The 18417-nt window shown below is 42.8% G+C and overlaps 1 protein-coding gene across 1 annotated transcript; it reads left to right on the forward strand.

Annotated features, from left to right (window-relative positions):
• Positions 1–11150: 11150 nt before the first annotated feature.
• LOC131887601 (uncharacterized) lies at positions 11151–16683 on the forward strand. Its single transcript, XM_059236228.1, has 2 exons — positions 11151–14049; positions 15914–16683. Exons 1-2 carry the CDS (start codon positions 11151–11153, stop codon positions 16681–16683), a joined length of 3669 nt encoding a protein of 1222 aa, XP_059092211.1.
• Positions 16684–18417: the final 1734 nt, after the last annotated feature.

The raw sequence follows: 18417 nt of genomic DNA on the forward strand, positions 1-18417 counted from the left end.
TAAGATTGTGGCAAATGATGCCAAGTCACTAAACTCCTGAATTATTGTCTGAAAGTTGCTCAATTGATATTGACCTGTGAATGCGATTTAGAAAACTATATCTTTGAAAGCTAGTGGATTTGGAATTCAAACATGCAAGGTTCCTGAATATAAGATATCTGGAAAGAGCTAAGTTCTCGTCCAAGATTATTTTGAGAGGAAATCATATCCAAAAATACGAAAGAACTACCAGACCATGTTGATATCAATTTTTATAGTTATGCCAAATTTGAATGCAAAATGCCAAACGGTGAAGAGTCTCACCAAGTTTTTGCCAGATATAGAGGTTTTGACAAAGCTTTTTTCCTGCTCAAATGCAAAAACCTATGCCAGATGTCTGAAATCTGGCATCACTGGTGCCAACTTGGCAATTGTGCAGTGACAGGTTAATCGGCAAAAGGGGCTGACCAAGTGCATGGTGTATGTAGGAAACAGCCGATGTTTCTCATTAACACAGACATATGAGGAGTTTGGGTCGGCTCTTCTAATGACTCCTTCCTTCATGCTTGTATGAGAAAGAGAGCTAGGTTTACCAATGAAGTTTGATAGCGATTACTGGGGCAACTGACATTCTTATTAACTCGAGCTCCTGCTGATGACTTGGCAATTGCTTCTCTGCACGCAAAGGTTGTTAGCAAACATCTTTTTTCTTGACGCAACGGAAGGCAAGTTCCATTGTGTGTCGATCTAATTCTTCAGGAAGTTTCCCACAAACGCCTCCCCGACAGACAAATTGGTGGCATAATCTCTTTCCCGTGGAGGTCAACCTCATGCACATTTACAAGTGCAAGTTAATGATAGTCGACAAGGCCTAAAAACGCGACCAATCATCCAGGTAGCAAATTGATGCTTGAAATCTGATTTCGAATTTAAAATGAACAATGCCTTGCGATTGGATTAAGCACTAATAAACAAAAGTTTGTAGATCAATCACTCTAGAAAGTCAACAGAGCTCCGGTTCTTCAACCAGATTAGTTTTTGTTGGCTTTTATGAGTCTTCGTCGGTAATTACAAATGTAATTAACACCTGTGATGCCGAATTTCCATTATCTCCACTGTTAAGTGATGTTAGTTGCTATGCAACACCGCTTTTCATTCCCACATGGTGTGCTTGTACCGATAAAAATCTTTGGCAACCATTGAAATATGAACAAGCTAATTCAGACCTATAATCACTTTTTTCAATGAGTCACATGAACCTTACCGTGAATGGTCGCTTCAATTCGAGCCCAACCAGAAGAGAGCCAACTACTCATTTGCTTAAGTGCTGAATTTCTAATTCGATCAAGTATGTACTGTGTTTGTTGTAACAATGATCTTGAACCTATTTTGTCGGAAGATAGACAGAAAACACATTTTCTCCCTGATTTTAGAAAATAATAGCTACTACCCTTTTTCTGTTCACTCAACTTTCTCCACCTTCATCGTTTACATCAGTTAATGAACTTTTTTTTTGTTTCCTTTATCAAAAGGCGTCCTGCTGCAGATCGGTACAAAATGAATTCAATACCTTGGGGCACATTGGCATTCATTTTTTTCCATTATACATACACCCATAAATTTGATGTGTGCTTCAATGACGAGCATTTTAAGATGCCGTGATATTGATACTGAAGCTAAATTATTCAGTATACCAACCTTAATTTGATAATTTTGAAGGAATTATGAAGTGTTGGGTATTTTATCCATGGATAATAATTAACACGTAAAGAAGTCAACTGAGCTCTTCATTTATCCATGTTAAGGAAAATAGTCACTGATTTCGAATACGACCCCTTGAACTACCCGGTTTAACCTCCTTCCTCACAGTTACAAATTTGGCATGTGTGGTGATGAAGTGAAACTTCAAACTCCTGGCATACTTTATTGCATCTTAATATTTAAAATTTGTTTGGTAAAACTCGTGACTCTACCTTTATTTTTACTGCGTGCATTTTTTCATTAATGGAGTTGGCTCTTTTTGTGCAGATATAGGGGCCTCGCGGCCTATTGTGTTGAATTTGACCCGGTGCTCGGTCAAAAGGTTACTCGTTCGTGCCCCCGCCGAGATTGTTTCCATAACTAAGGAATGCACAGCTCAGAATCCTCGGTAGAGATCGAATTTGAAAGTGATTTGCACGTTGAGCAGATTTCAAAGAGGGTTACAAATGAATAATTAGTTTTCCTCAGTGTGGATGGTCTGAACTATCGAAAGAAGAAAACCGGTTACGAAAACCCCGAGAGTATTGCTGCTCTACGTGCAAATCATTTTTAAGTCCTCGCACTAATCATGAGTTCAGTACATGTCAGATTTATAATTGTCATGATAAAAAACTGTTGAGTCTAATGAGGCAAGAATCCTCGTAAAAAGATTTTTATTATTATTTTTAGATTAGCTGCCTTCTCAGAATTTATTTGGTGGGTTGAAAATGTATGTTTTCAAATATTTGAAGGCGTTAGAAACAAAGTAAATTTAGGCAACCATAGCCTAATCATCTAATCCTTTTTCAATCAAGAGAAAACTTAATCTTTCATATAAAGATGATATTAGCGGTACCCTGGTTCTTTTCCGTGTTGATATCTTTCCTCAAAAAGTCCTAGTTACTGATATGATAACGTTTCATGTGTCAGTCCAAGGATGCCTGAAGGGCATTCAGGCATCCTTGGCCAGTCATATCATAACCAGGGATCGGAAAATATAGTTACGAAGGGCAAAGCGTCAATAGACAAATATTGAAAAGTTTTAAGATTTTATTTTCAGGAGCAGAATAAATTTAGTCCAACGCAATAACAAGCTTGGCAATATGTTATAAAAAGGCATGTAAAATTAATACATGCCATCATTTTTGCACCATTTTAAACCATTGACAAAAATTCCAGAAAATTCCAATTTTCAAAGCTTTTGCAACAATAAACCCTTGAAATTGTTCATTTTTCGTACCATAACTTGGACCCCTGAATGAATACCCTAGATTATGGAGAAAAAAAATCTCTAATTACAAGGTTGCTGGCACATGGTTGTTGACAAAATGTTTTTTAAAAAAGATGTTGAGATCCTCTCAGGGTCATATTTTTCTTTTAATTGTTTACGCTTAGGACTGATTTTTTAGTCTCATAAAATGACACCCCTTAACAAGAAGTCTTTGCCAGCGTGATATAAATGTTTAGTGCAAGTTGACGTAACTTCATCATGCTTTTCAATATGAAGATAAACTTACTTTTATTAGACTCTGATTCCTAAAATTGATTGTTTTTATTAGACTCTGATTTCTAAAATTGACTCATAATTGCTGCTAAATAACGCCAATCTCTTTTCGTGTAAAGGTTTATCAGCATAAAAGTAATTTGTGCAACCTGCACCTCAATTTTGAACAGCCATTTTGGTCACAGAATGGGGAACTTGAGAAGAACCGTTTAGAGATAAGTTCGCCTGCGGACATTTGGGCATTTTTCGTTTTATCTAATGGGTGATTTCCTGCAAAAGGCATTATTTTGAATTTGGCTCCTTTTTGGTTTGTAAGGTTTTAGGATTCTAGTTGCTTTTTTTTCCTTGAAAAGCCTCAATTTACGGCTTCAACGGCTTCAACGTACAAATGGGGCAAACGCTGGGAACTTCGTAAATCAATACGAAATGTCATAAAATGATAAAAATTCAATGAAATTTTGGGCGAAAATATATATTTTTGTTTTGAGTGATGCACATTTACACCCAGTTATTGAGGTTTGCTCTTACTCCATAAGAAAAACCTTGTTTACACTAGAGCCTAGTTTACACCTAATTCTGTATGAAAGGCTTGCTGGCATGCCGTATTGATAGACCAACTGCTTTCCAATTTGCGATTCCTGGTTCGATCCCAGGTTTGACAAATCCAAGTTTTTTGCGGTTGTTGGGGCGACATCCCTGGAGTTTGGATTTGCCGCCAAAACGATTACGATGTTGACTTTATTTTCCTCCTGTCCAGTTGTTTTTCCCTTTCCGGTCTCATGTTTATGTTTTATGTTCAAGAATGCCCCCACCTTACCACGTGCGTGACACTCGTCTGGGTTACTATAATATATGTTTATTAATCTAAGACATCTTGTTGGCAGTGGACTATTTGATAATTGAGTTCCTGCAGTTACATCAGTGGTAAGAGGGCAGATGTTGAAAGTTTTCCTGGATTTGAACGTTGCTGAGACAAAATCTGTGACATCAGTGTGACAATATGAACAGGACCGATGATCCCGAAGAAAATGACCGCGAGGTGGCCCCTGTCCTTTGCGAAGCCGAACAGGTGCTTGGGAGCCACGGGAGCCACGCCCGCGTACGGAATATGGCAAAGTATCTTGAAAAAGAACCTTCGATGAGCAAGAGAATTCCTGATTTCGCTCCCCAATGAATAGCTTGAACGCAGAAAGCCGTTGATAATTCATTATGTAGTATTTTTTTTTTGGGGGGGGGGCTTGGTTTTTCACGGGCTTTTCTAACCGCTACAGGGAATGTTATCCCAGTACTATTAAAATGAAAGGTTATAATTCGTCTATTTATTACCTTTCAATCTTTACATGATATTTGGTCTACCAACGAATTTGAGTTGGCCCACCGAGCTAATCCTTGAATATATGGTTGATCAGGAATGCTGTTTAAAAGTTGTCCAAGTCTGACTTGAAAGATTCTACGGATCAACCAGGCCTACGTATTCCCTATGAATATCAAGGGAAGCAAATTAAACAATGAAGGAGCCCGAGAAAGAAGAGATGTGGACTTAATTGTTCGAACTAGCCTGGATTCTCGAAGGCTTGAAGGTGCTCTCAAAACGCACATTAAGCCTCTGCGGTCGCTAGCATTGACCCTATATCCTTGGTTGGGACAAGGCTTATGGATACTTTTGAAAAACGTACAATATCAGATACCTTTCGTACCTTCTCTGAACACTGTAAGGTCCCAACTTTTCTAGTCTCTCCAAATACGAGAGCTCTCTCATTCCTGTGATGTGCCTAGTGAAACATCTTTGGACTTGCTCGACCTTTTGCAAACCTGCTGAACTCATTGGAGCCCAAATGGGTGAGGCATATTCAAGATGTGGCTGGACAATCGACTTGTACAGAGTTAGCATCGTGATGCTGTCTCTGGACTTAAATGTGCGATATATCCAACCACACATTTGAAAAGCTTTACCCACCTTCAATTGGATATGCTCATCGAACTTTCTATTATTTTGGAGGACTACACCTAAATCCTTCATAGATGAGACTTGGTCAATATCTTTACCTCTATTATCTACAAGTGGAGTATTCAAAGGAGTTGACCCAAGGTCATTAAGCGGAATTTCATTCCGTTCAGGGCCATATTACTCTTGGTAACCCAAGAATACATTATTTCTAGGTCCTTTGCAAGGCTAGTGGAATCTTGGCAATTCCTACCGGAAACTAACTTTGTATCGTCAGCATAAGAAGAGAAATCGGCAGTAATACTAAGCTTTTGAAGCGGGGCAACGAATATTATAAAAAGGAGGGGCCCTGGGGAACACCTGACTTGACATAATGTATGTCACCAAGGGATCCCTCGACCTTAACAATTTGCTTCCTATCCTGAATGAAGCTTCTTATCCAATTGAGAACCTTGCCTTGGATCCCAATGTCATGAAGTCTATTCAACAAAAGGCCATGATCTACTTTATCAAAGGACTAGGCAAAATCAATAAAGACAACATCAACTGACTCGTGTCTTTCCAGTACCTCAATGACCTGCTCTAAATGCTCAATCAGTTGGTGAACCGTGCTAAAATGTGCTCGGAACTCGTGCTGATTAGGAGGAAGGACTTCATTGACCTCAAGAAATTCAACAAGTTTGGACTTCATGTTCTTCTCAAACACCTTCGTAATATTCGAAGTGAGAGAAACCGACCTATAGTTACTGGGGAGCGACTTATCTCCCCCTTTAAAAATCGGAAACAACGCGAGCTAATTTTAGTGAAGCGGCAAACTTGCCCTGATCCAAGATGCAACGCATCAAGTACGAGATAATAGGAGCAAGAACCACTGAGCATCTCATCAGAAACTGAGATGTCACACCATCAGGACCAGGAGAGCTCTAAAGCCTTAAGTCCGTGTTGGCCGCTAAAACATCTTGATCTGTAACTATGAGATCATCAAATTGCTCAATTTGACTAACAACATCAATCTCAACAGACTCATTAGAACAATGAGCTGTTGCTTGTAAACTCAGTGGGGTTGAAAACACACTGGAGAACTGATCTCCAAGCATGTTAGCCATAGCCTTTAAATTGCTAATGGTTTCCCCATCAACCTCAAAGGGCCCAACAGAGTGGTGTGTTTCCAGCATAGCAAGATCTTTGAGCCCGGATCCAGGAGGCCGACCGGAGGGCTAAATTGTTGAGAAAAAAGACCAAGGAACGCCATGATGCGAAAGCAAAGGAGCTACCTTCTCTACAGGTTGGGGATATCGTCCGTATCCAAAACCCAGGAACAAAGATGTGGGACGTCCTTGGAGAAATTGTGGAGTGTGTCCCGCAGCGTCGGAGCTATATGCTCAGGACGGAGTCGAGACGGTTGAAATGGAGAAACCGGAAGTTCCTCTGGCGAGTCCAACAACATGATCATGTCCCGGAACCAAGAGCGAATCCGGACCCGACCCGTGAAGACAGAAGTCGTCCAAAATCGGTGAAAGAACATCAGCATAAATCTGAAGACGCTCCAAGGACAAGATCCAGACCCCACCGAAACCGGCGAGCCCCCACACGGTATGGGCATTAAGTCCTATCCCCGAGATGGCCATGAATGGGCGGGGCATGGAGGAGTATCTGGGAACCCTGACATGACGTGAGCGAAACTAGGAGAATTATAACAACAATATGACATCCGGTAATAAACAGTATAAGATGAACAAGCGTGAATCATTCCCGTCACGAAGTCCGTCCAGTTATTAGCAATCGTAGGAAGATTAGCATGCAAAACCAGATCCAGGTTTTCTAATCTTTCTATAACCAACGGCCAGTGCTCATCTTTGAACGAATTCATGCATGATTAAGCTCTGTTAGCGCATATATCTTGCTTTCGACAAAAATGAATATGATTTCTGAAAAGCTGATAAGAATAGGCATCTAAAAACGCTGGTTGAGTTTCCCCCTACGATTGAATTAAGTTATAAAATTTTCAAAACACTCAGACCTACTGGATACGTACTCTATGTGTTTGAGACCAGTTTCTAATCAACCAATCAGAGCCCCGCCTTTTTATTTTTGCAAGTGTCCATGTTCTTGGGTGGACTACACACTATCTATCACCTCAATACCCAATTTGAATAAAGTTACTGTAGACATGATGGAAAATGCCAGGATTCTAAAACATAACATGGCACTCAGCTCGTATCAATTCACCGTGGTTTGGCAGAAAGGTACCAACCATTGTATCCCGAATGCTCCTTCAAGAGCCCCAGTACGTGAACCACACCACGGGGAGATCGAGGATCCTGGAGAACTCAACTCCCACTGAGCACGGGACATGAAGATAGCCGTTGCCACATTAATGGACAACCAATATAATGCAGAAATTGCTGACAAAGATTGAATGAAATCCGTCAAGTATCCAAATAAGATGATGAGTACCAAGCACTCATCATCAAGCAAATCGAGGATGGAGTTCAGTCACTACTCACCACCCCCTACAAGCAATTTATACCAGAACAAGGATTGTCATCCCAAAACTGTGGAAAAGAGAAGCTGTAAGTCGGTTTCATCAGTCGCATCAGGAGTTGAACTGACCAAATGACGAGCTCACAATATTTTGGCTGAGAATGGCATCAGATATTCTCAACACAGTTCAAGCTTGCAATAAATGTCAAATCCAAATCTTTCAACCCAGCCAACAAAAGAACGCGTTTTGTTGCCCCATACCGAGACCCTCGCAAGTTTTTGAATGTGCTTCTTCAGATTTGTTTGAATTTAAGGAAAGGTCTATCCTGGTGTTTGTTGACAGGCTATCCGGATTTCCTTTCGTGAAAGAATGGGCGTCCCATCCGATTGCTAGTCAAGTCGTATTTTGGAGTTGTTTGCTGTCCCAGTGTCCATCCGAACGGATGGATGCTCACAATTTAAAACCAAGGCCTCCTTTTAAAAACACCCTCAGGACGAATTTATTGGCTCAACCGCCCATTTCTTCGGCCATGTTTTGCCCAATCCTGGTAGGGGGAGAGAGGGGAAATGAAAGTTGTTGGGATCGAAGAGTACCAGTGGCGAAATATCAGAAGACTGCAACTCAAAAGAAGTGTAAGAATCAAACAAAAGGAGTTAATTTGTTCGTTAAAACTCATCAATGATTCCCATGAGAAGCATGTCAATCTTGAGGGGGCGGGGGTGATGACGAATTTAAGATGACAACGTCAGAGATGTTATTTATTTTGACAAAAGTGGGTCTGGTGTGAAGTATTGAGCACTTTGAATTCTCGTCCTTTAACTTATGAAGGCTTGACACCGTTGATGCAAGAGTCGATGATATACCAAATCATGTCCCCATCCACGAAAGTTCTTGCACTAACTCCCGGAAATTATGGATCTCTTAATTCTCGTCTACACTGTCTCTATATGACGAGCATCGTTGATAGAATTTGGAAGAGCTTAACCATTGAATATTAACATACTTTTGTGCCAAGAAACAAAAAACTCATAATTGGAGTTTTTGTTACAATCGTGGGCACCTCAGAGTTTCGCGGGAGATGAAAATTGGAACCATCAAGGAAGTGCATCCAGGACAAGACAAACTTGTCCGAACCTCCGAGGGCCCCCAAAACTCGACAAAAATGAGATACGGAATATGGCAAAGTATCTTGAAAAAGAACCTTCGATGAGCAAGAGAATTCCTGATTTCGCTCCCCAATGAATAGCTTGAACGCAGAAAGCCGTTGATAATTCATTATGTAGTATTTTTTTTTTTGGGGGGGGGGCTTGGTTTTTTCACGGCTTTTCTAACCGCTACAGGGAATGTTATCCCCAGTACTATTAAAATGAAAGGTTATAATTCGTCTATTTATTACCTTTCAATCTTTACATGATATTTGGTCTACCAACGAATTTGAGTTGGCCCACCGAGCTAATCCTTGAATATATGGTTGATCAGGAATGCTGTCTAAAAGTTGTCCAAGTCTGACTTGAAAGATTCTACCGGATCAACCAGGCCTACGTATTCCCTATGAATATCAGAGGGAAGCAAATTAAACAATGAAGGAGCCCGAGAAAGAAGAGATGTGGACTTAATTGTTCGAACTAGCCTGGATTCTCGAAGGCTTGAAGGTGCTCTCAAAACGCACATTAAGCCTCTGCGGTCGCTAGCATTGACCCTATATCCTTGGTTGGGACAAGGCTTATGGATACTTTTGAAAAACGTACAATATCAGATACCTTTCGTACCTTCTCTGAACACTGTAAGGTCCCAACTTTTCTAGTCTCTCCCAATACGAGAGCTCTCTCATTCCTGTGATGTGCCTAGTGAAACATCTTTGGACTTGCTCGACCTTTTGCAAACCTGCTGAACTCATTGGAGCCCAAATGGGTGAGGCATATTCAAGATGTGGCTGGACAATCGACTTGTACAGAGTTAGCATCGTGATGCTGTCTCTGGACTTAAATGTGCGATATATCCAACCACACATTTGAAAAGCTTTACCCACCTTCAATTGGATATGCTCATCGAACTTTCTATTATTTTGGAGGACTACACCTAAATCCTTCATAGATGAGACTTGGTCAATATCTTTACCTCTATTATCTACAAGTGGAGTATTCAAAGGAGTTGACCCAAAGGTCATTAAGCGGAATTTCATTCCGTTCAGGGCCATATTACTCTTGGTAACCCAAGAATACATTATTTCTAGGTCCTTTGCAAGGCTAGTGGAATCTTGGCAATTCCTACCGGAAACTAACTTTGTATCGTCAGCATAAGAAGAGAAACTGGCAGTAATACTAAGCTTTTGAAGCGGGGCAACGAATATTATAAAAAGGAGGGGCCCTGGGGAACACCTGACTTGACATAATGTATGTCACCAAGGGATCCCTCGACCTTAACAATTTGCTTCCTATCCTGAATGAAGCTTCTTATCCAATTGAGAACCTTGCCTTGGATCCCAATGTCATGAAGTCTATTCAACAAAAGGCCATGATCTACTTTATCAAAGGACTAGGCAAAATCAATAAAGACAACATCAACTGACTCGTGTCTTTCCAGTACCTCAATGACCTGCTCTAAATGCTCAATCAGTTGGGTAACCGTGCTAAAATGTGCTCGGAACTCGTGCTGATTAGGAGGAAGGACTTCATTGACCTCAAGAAATTCAACAAGTTTGGACTTCATGTTCTTCTCAAACACCTTCGTAATATTCGAAGTGAGAGAAACCGACCTATAGTTACTGGGGAGCGACTTATCTCCCCCTTTAAAAATCGGAACAACGCGAGCTAATTTTAGTGAAGCGGCAAACTTGCCCTGATCCAAGATGCAACGCATCAAGTACGAGATAATAGGAGCAAGAACCACTGAGCATCTCATCAGAAACTGAGATGTCACACCATCAGGACCAGGAGAGCTCTAAAGCCTTAAGTCCGTGTTGGCCGCTAAAACATCTTGATCTGTAACTATGAGATCATCAAATTGCTCAATTTGACTAACAACATCAATCTCAACAGACTCATTAGAACAATGAGCTGTTGCTTGTAAACTCAGTGGGGTTGAAAACACACTGGAGAACTGATCTCCAAGCATGTTAGCCATAGCCTTTAAATTGCTAATGGTTTCCCCATCAACCTCAAAGGGCCCAACAGAGTGTGTTGGGGCGACATCCCTGGAGTTTGGATTTGCCGCCAAAACGATTACGATGTTGACTTTATTTTCCTCCTGTCCAGTTGTTTTTCCTTTTCCGGTCTCATGTTTATGTTTTATGTTCAAGAATGCCCCCACCTTACCACGTGCGTGACACTCGTCTGGGTTGATATAATATATGTTTATTAATCTAAGACATCTTGTTGACAGTGAACTATTTGATAATTGAGTTCCTGCAGTTACATCAGTGGTAAGAGGGCAGATCTTGAAAGTTTGCCTGGATTTGAACGTTGCTGAGACAAAATCTGTGACATCAGTGTGACAATATGAACAGGACCGATGATGATCCCGAAGAAAATGACCGCGAGGTGCTTGGGAGCCACGGGAGCCACGCCCGCGCCCACGGTGCTGATGATCCCGACGACCGTCTGAGCCAGGTTAGTGTCAGGTCGAGCGCCTCGCAGGAGAGGCAAGTCGAGGCCCAAGTCCAATTGGCCAAAAGACAGGCCGAGGCCTTAAGTGTCCTCGAGCTCGAGGTCCTGGAGAAAGAGCTGGCTGACTTGGATGCTCGGAGAAAGAAGCTCTTGTTGAAAAGAGAGATGGACAGTCTCTCCGCCGAAATCCAAGCCAGGAAACAGATTGACGAAGAAGATCGCCGATTGCATGACGATTTGTTACGAGTGCATCCGATTCGCTCCAACCCTTGGGCTCCTGACGCGGCCCCACCCCCACCAGTTGTGGCACACGACCATGGCTCTACCCGTGGGGACACAGCGTTGTTGGTGGAAATGATGAGACGCCAAACTGCTTTCAGTTCCAAGATAACCTCATTTACTGGCGATCCCTTGTACTTCAATTATTTTATGAGGCAGGTGGAAGATGTGATCGAGCAACACTTGTCTGATGGACGCACCCGATTAATCCGTTTGTTGGAAGTCGTCGAGGGTGACCCTAAGAGGTTAATTGAAGGCTGTCTGTTTGTGGATGATCAAGTGTGCTATGACGAAGCCAAGCGTCTATTGAAACGGCGCTATGGGAACGACATCTACATTGCCAATAAATTCATGGAAGAGCTAAGAAATTGGCCACAAGTAAAGGACAATTGCGTAAAAGGCCTTCAAGACATCTACTCTGCCATGATTCGTTGTTCCTCGATAGTTGTTGATTCAGAGCTCAATTCACCAAGATTCATCGGCGAGCTTTTGCAGAAGTTTTCCTACCATGTAAGAAATTCGTGGCGTACCATTGTGCTAAGAAGTAGACGAGATCCAGGCAGCCGAGAAACCTTCCAGCTCTTTGTGAGATTTGTGGAAGACCTCTTGGATAAGGCTAGCGACCCCATCTATGGAGAAGAAGCCATAAAGGCCGCCGGATCTTGTCCAAAATCGCCTCCAGAAAGGGATTCCGGACCAAAGAAGATAGGGTTTCCAAGAAGAATGACAAGTTTGGTTACTTCGACAAGCGCCAATATGGGGGTTTGCTTGGAATGTGGGGCTAATCATGACGTTGAGAAGTGTCCCAAATACTTGAACAGATCTAAAGAAAGTAAACAGAATATGATCAAAGAGAAGGGCGCGTGCTTCGGTTGTCTGAGTGTTGGCCACTTTTCCAAGAAGTGCTCTCAACGGCGCATTTGCAAGACATGTGAAAGGCAACACCCAACATCGCTTCACGTTGAGAAAGAGAAAGATAATGAAGTCCGTATCGAGTCCGATATGGTCAACGTTAGAGCCATTGGATTGAAGGGAGCGGTCGTCGCCATGAGCGTCGTTCGTGTTGTTGTTTCTCATTCGGATGATCCGGCCAAACAGATTGAAGGTCTGGCTCTCCTCGATCCACTTAGCTCAGGGACATTTGCGACTGTTGCTCTCCAAAGGGCCCTTGAAATATCCGGCCCAACAACCAAGATTGCTATCCACACCGTCAGTGGGGAAGAAACCGTAGAGACAACCGTACTGACTGGCCTTTGCGTCCAAGATCCTGATCGGGGTGAGAAAGTGGATTTGAGAAACGTGTTTACGCGAAAATCAATTCCCTTACAGCCGAACGAGATTGCTTCTCCAAGATTACTCGAAAGATGGACCGCCTTTGAAGGGCTGAGGCCCGAAATTGCCCGACTAGATCCTCAGCTACCCGTCATCTTGTTAATTGGCGCCGACACACCCGATGCTCTCCGACCCTTGAACGTTATCATAGGAGATCAGTCCGACCCGCTCTCACCCTACGCCATCAAAATGAAATTGGGGTGGTCGGTAATGGGTCCAATGGGCGGAGATGCGAGTGAGAGAAGAGTTACCTGCAATCGAACCCTTGCTCTTCCAAATAGGATTGTTGGAAGGGAAGTCTTGAAAGATCTCGGGGTTGCCGAGATGCTTTCCAGCCTGGTGGATTCGGACTTTACTATGCCTAAGCTCCCACCCTCGCTCGTAACGATAGGTATGGACGACTCCATGTCTGGAGACGACTTGAAATTTATTGAAATTTTGGAGCAAGGGACCAGATACAAGAATGGAGCTGATGAGGTCCCCCTCCCAATTAGAAATCGACCATTGGTGTTACCTGAGAGCAGGATGGTGGCCTTAAAGCGTGTTACTGCTATTGTGAGGACGCTCCAGGGCAATCAGTCTTCCAAAAGAGACTACTTTGAATTCATGAGTGAGTTGATCCGACATGAATATGCTCGAGAGGTGAGTCCAGCTAAGCTGAAGAATACGCCCATGGGCATGTGCCACTACATACCCCATCATGCTGTCTATCACCCCCAAAAACAGAAGATTCGGGTGGTTTTCAATTGCGCTAACCAAGTGGGTGGTCGCCCCATCAATGACGAACTTCTTACTGGACCCGACCTGACCAATCAACTTGTTGGTGTTTTGTTACGCTTCCGGAAAGAACCCGTTGCTTTTGCCGGAGACATTGAAAAAATGTTTTATCGGGTTCACGTGCCGGAAGAAGACATGAATTATTTGCGGTTCTTCTGGTTCAAGAATAACAACGAAACGGAAGATTTTGTAGAGTACGAGATGACTCGTCATTTGTTCGGGGGTCGTAGTTCCCCAAGTTGCGCGAATTATGCTCTTCGACGAACGGCTGCGGATCACGGGTCGAAGTTCAGCAAAAGTGCTGTTGACACCGTCAACAGGAACTTCTATGTCGATGATTGCCTCAAGAGCGTCGCCACAGTTGAGGAAGCAGTGAACCTTACTAATGAAGTCAAGGAGCTTTGTAAGATGGGAGGGTTTCACCTGACAAAATTTGTCTCAAATTCTCCAGAATTCCTTCGTTCCAACGAAAGTTTCAAACGAAACTCAGGATCCTGCTTCTAAGAACCTTTCCTTCGAGTCGGTGGAAAATCCCACTAAGAGAGCGCTGGGAGTAATATGGAACACAGAAAACGACACGCTTGGCTTTCGGATCGAGTTGAGACCCGGCCCTTCAACTCAGAGATCGATGCTGTCAATGATCTCCAGCGTTTATGATCCATTGGGAGTGGCTGCTCCGTTTCTGCTAGTCGGTCGCGTGATCTTGAAAGAAGCTGGATTGCTGAAGAGAGGTTGGGACGAACTAACGACACCTGCAATTGAGGATAAATGGAAAAGGTGGTTGAATGAGCTTCCTGCCCTATCCAAAGTGGAAATTCCTCGATCGTTCAGGCCATCAAGTTTTGGCCCAATCGTCTCTAGAGAACTGCACGTGTTCTGCGACGGTTCCACCTATGGTTATGGTACTGTAGCATATTTGAGGATCGAAGATGAAAATGGAAATGTGCATGTGAGCTTTGTAGCTGGCAAGGCTCGCGTCGCTCCTCGTCAGGCCACTACTATCCCAAGAATGGAGTTGGTTGCGGCTGTGCTAGCTGTGTCGCTCTCTGAGCAAATTAAGAACGAGATAGATGTCGAAGGCCTTGATCAACATCTATGGACCGATAGTTCCGTGGTTCTTGGATATATATCTAACTCTGAACGAAGATTTCATTTGTTTGTCGCCAACCGTGTGCAAAAAATTCGATCAGTAAGCACACCCGAGATGTGGCATCACTTGGAAACTTCGCTGAACCCGGCAGATAATGCCTCCCGGGGATTGACGTGCATTAACATCGTTCGAACCCATAGGTGGTTTGAAGGACCCAAATTTCTGAGATTATCGCATTGTTTTTGGCGAAACCAATCCATCAACCGGTTGGACGTTTGCGAAGATGATCCAGAATTGAAGAGGGTTAAGGTGGTGCGTGCAACGAACATTCAGAGAGAGCATTTTCTACATTCCATGATGAACCGTTATTCGAATCTGCACAAGTTGAAGCGAATAATAGCTGTTTGGATTATTTTTGTGAGATTTTTGAAGTCCAAGAAACAGTCGCCAGTTGTGCCGCTATCCTTAAATATCGACGTTATGGAAGAAGCGGAAAGGCTTCTAATCAAGAGAGTGCAATCTTTATCTTATGGAAGTGAAATTAACCTGTTGACGGCTCGATAAGTGTCCTATACTCTTAGCCCAAGAAGATCCCTAATTAAATTAGGAAGTTCGTTGTCCAAGTTGTCTCCTTTTCTCGATCATCAGGGTGTGCTACGAGTTGGTGGTCGTTTGAATAGACTGCTGGATAGTGAAGTGAATCCAGTAATATTACCGAAGAAGAGCAGACTTACTGACTTGGTTATTGATAGGTTCCATGACGATGTTGCACACTCTGGTCGAGGAATGACGATCAACGCTATACGAATGGGAGGATTCTGGATCCAAAGTGTGAACTCTCGAGTGCGGGGAGTTATCGTTCACTGCTTGAGGTGCCGATACCTTCGTGGGAAATGTGAGCAACCATCGATGGCCGATTTGCCAAAGGACAGGTTACACATTGCTCCTCCGTTTTCTTACGTAGGAGTTGACTTTTTTGGCCCTTTCTTGATTCGGAACGGAAGGAAAGACGAAAAAAGATACGGCGTTGTATTTTCTTGTTTGTGCTCTCGTGCCGTACACATTGAAATTGCGGATTCGTTGGATTCATCGTCTTATATTGGTGCTCTGAGGCGTATGATATCCCGACGAGGACCCGTTCGCCTGATACGATCTGACAACGGGCTCAATTTTGTAGGGGCCAATCGAGAGTTACAAGAGGCTCTGAATGAGATGAATGAAGAGGCCGTAGCCGCGTTTTTGAATGAAAGAGGCTCCGATTACGAGGGCTGGAAGCGCAATCCCCCAGCTGCATCCAACTTTGGAGGTGTCTGGGAACGCCAGATCAAGTCCATCCGTGCGATCCTTTCGTCCCTCATGAAGCATCATGGTCTCATCTTGAACGACGAAACCTTCAGAACTTTATTGTGCGAGATAGAAGGAATCATTAATTCCAGACCGCTAACCGTGGAGAATCTGAGCGACCCAATGAGTCCTTTGCCGTTAAGTCCTGCAATGCTCTTGACCCAAAAGACAAAGGTAATCTTGCCACCGCCTGGATCATTTGTCAAAAACGACGTGTTTTGCCGAAGACATTGGCGACGAACCCAATACCTGGCAGATCAGTTCTGGACCCGATTCCGGAGAGAATATCTAGAGTCCCTTCAACCAAGATCGAAATGGATCAGGGGTCAGGAAAATCTGGAGGTTGGGGATATCGTCATCCTCAAAGATGATAACACTCCACGAAACCTGTGGAAACTCGCTAGGGTCATCGAGACTTATCCGGACCAGGAAGGAATTGTTCGTAGTGCTCGTGTTTGTGTTGGTGATCGAAATGCGAAAGATCTGAAGACGTTCTCAAAGTCAGAATTTCATCGCCCGGTAAACAAGCTCATCTTACTCCAACGAGCACAACACCTCAAAGGGTTGGAGTTGATCCAAACGATTCACCAAGAAGATTCTTAGGGGTCCGAACCTTTGACGGATTCGGAGGGAGCCAGATGTTGGGGCGACATCCCTGGAGTTTGGATTTGCCGCCAAAACGATTACGATGTTGACTTTATTTTCCTCCTGTCCAGTTGTTTTTCCTTTTCCGGTCTCATGTTTATGTTTTATGTTCAAGAATGCCCCCACCTTACCACGTGCGTGACACTCGTCTGGGTTACTATAATATATGTTTATTAATCTAAGACATCTTGTTGGCAGTGGACTATTTGATAATTGAGTTCCTGCAGTTACAGCGGTATTTAAATTTAAAAAAAAAAGTTGCTGCCTTAATAGCTTAAATGGGCGAACCTGCGGTCATTCCTGAGGATGAGGTAGTAATCAATTTTGACTGTGATGACGAAGCGGGAATATCCCTCAATTGAGACACCCATCATTCAGATATCAGGCCCAGCGAGAGGGCTGGCATCTGACTTCGTAACAAAAAAACCTAATCCTGTGTCACAAAAAAAAGATCATACCACCAATTACAAAGAATTTGACGCTTAGAATGTCAAGGAATTTCTCTCTGAATTTTTTCCATGGCACTTCAGCTTTTTTCAGGGCCGAATGGATACGGTTGTAGGGTTTTCCCAATTTAGTGATAAGGTATCCGTGGGTTTCTTCTCAAAACAGGGGCACTTCGTTTAGTATTGTTACGTCTTTGAAAAATCTGGATGCCGGATCATGCCACCTTCATTCATGGGAAATTTTCCACGTGACATTTCTTTAGGTGAAATTCGAAAGCGTTCAAAGGAAATGTTTTCGCCGAAAAAAACTTGAAAAAAATCAAATTGATGTAAAACAAACTTTTTGGAGGCCTCATCATGAGTGAAGATTCAGAGATGATGTGCTGTCTTTTGGTTTTGAAGTCATTAAGCGTAGTGGCATTAGGTGGGTGAGACAAAGTAAATCCAAAGAAATCGTTATCTTTCTATTTACCATTACTACTATATACCATCTATTACTAGTATTATCAAAGAAATCTAAACAATTTGCTACTCCTAGCAGTATTGAGAATAGGTTAGGGGCCTGTTGATTGAGATTGAGAAGTTACAGAAAAGAGCAATATAGTGGAGAGTTGAGACAGAGAAACCTTCTTGGAAAGGCAAGTGCAAAAAACAATATCATTCCCTAGAATGGCCACTTGAATTGGCTCATGGTGTAAGTTAGTGGGAAAAGGTAATAAGTCCAGATTTTGATTGATATAAAGATGTAATGCCAACTGGATTACCTGCAAGGTGTTATTCAGTTAGCATTTTAAGAGATGGTAAAAACATCTTGCAACTTAAAGGTTTGCTTCGATAAATTTCTTTTATGGGTTTCTTCAATATGAAAAGAAATCACAATAATCTGGGACCCGTGGTACTTTTTATAGTGCTATCATCCTGTCATATAAAAGCCAAGCTGCAAGTTACGAAAAGTGGCAGATCCAATCCAAAGAAGCAAGGTGTCCAGAGAGGAAAAACAAGCCCAAGAAGCATGGCACCCCTGCCTCCCTTTTCACTCCTTTTGACTCCCCAGGACTCCCATGTTTAACTCGGTAGACAAACCCTAGGAAAAATCATTGTTTTATGAAAGGCGTCAATGGTTTATGTCTAACGCCGAAACAAGTAAAAGCATGTTAGCCTAACCGTCCCTTGACCAAACGGAATGAAATTTGATTCCGATTTCGTCGGGAAATGCGCCAAATTTGACCTCGTAAACAAACCACTT

Source organism: Tigriopus californicus, chromosome 10, assembly GCF_007210705.1.
Source record: "Tigriopus californicus strain San Diego chromosome 10, Tcal_SD_v2.1, whole genome shotgun sequence".
In the NCBI taxonomy this organism is placed as follows: domain Eukaryota; kingdom Metazoa; phylum Arthropoda; class Copepoda; order Harpacticoida; family Harpacticidae; genus Tigriopus; species Tigriopus californicus.

What these genes read in the sequence shown, in the direction of transcription:
- LOC131887601 (XM_059236228.1), top strand. Translation starts at nt 11,151, where the DNA reads ATGAACAGGACCGATGATGATCCCGAAGAAAATGACCGCGAGGTGCTT. An exon ending in TAATGAAGTCAAGGAGCTTT is followed by an intron (nt 14,050 to 15,913) that starts GTAAGATGGGAG and finishes TCAATTTTGTAG; the next exon opens with GGGCCAATCGAGAGTTACAA.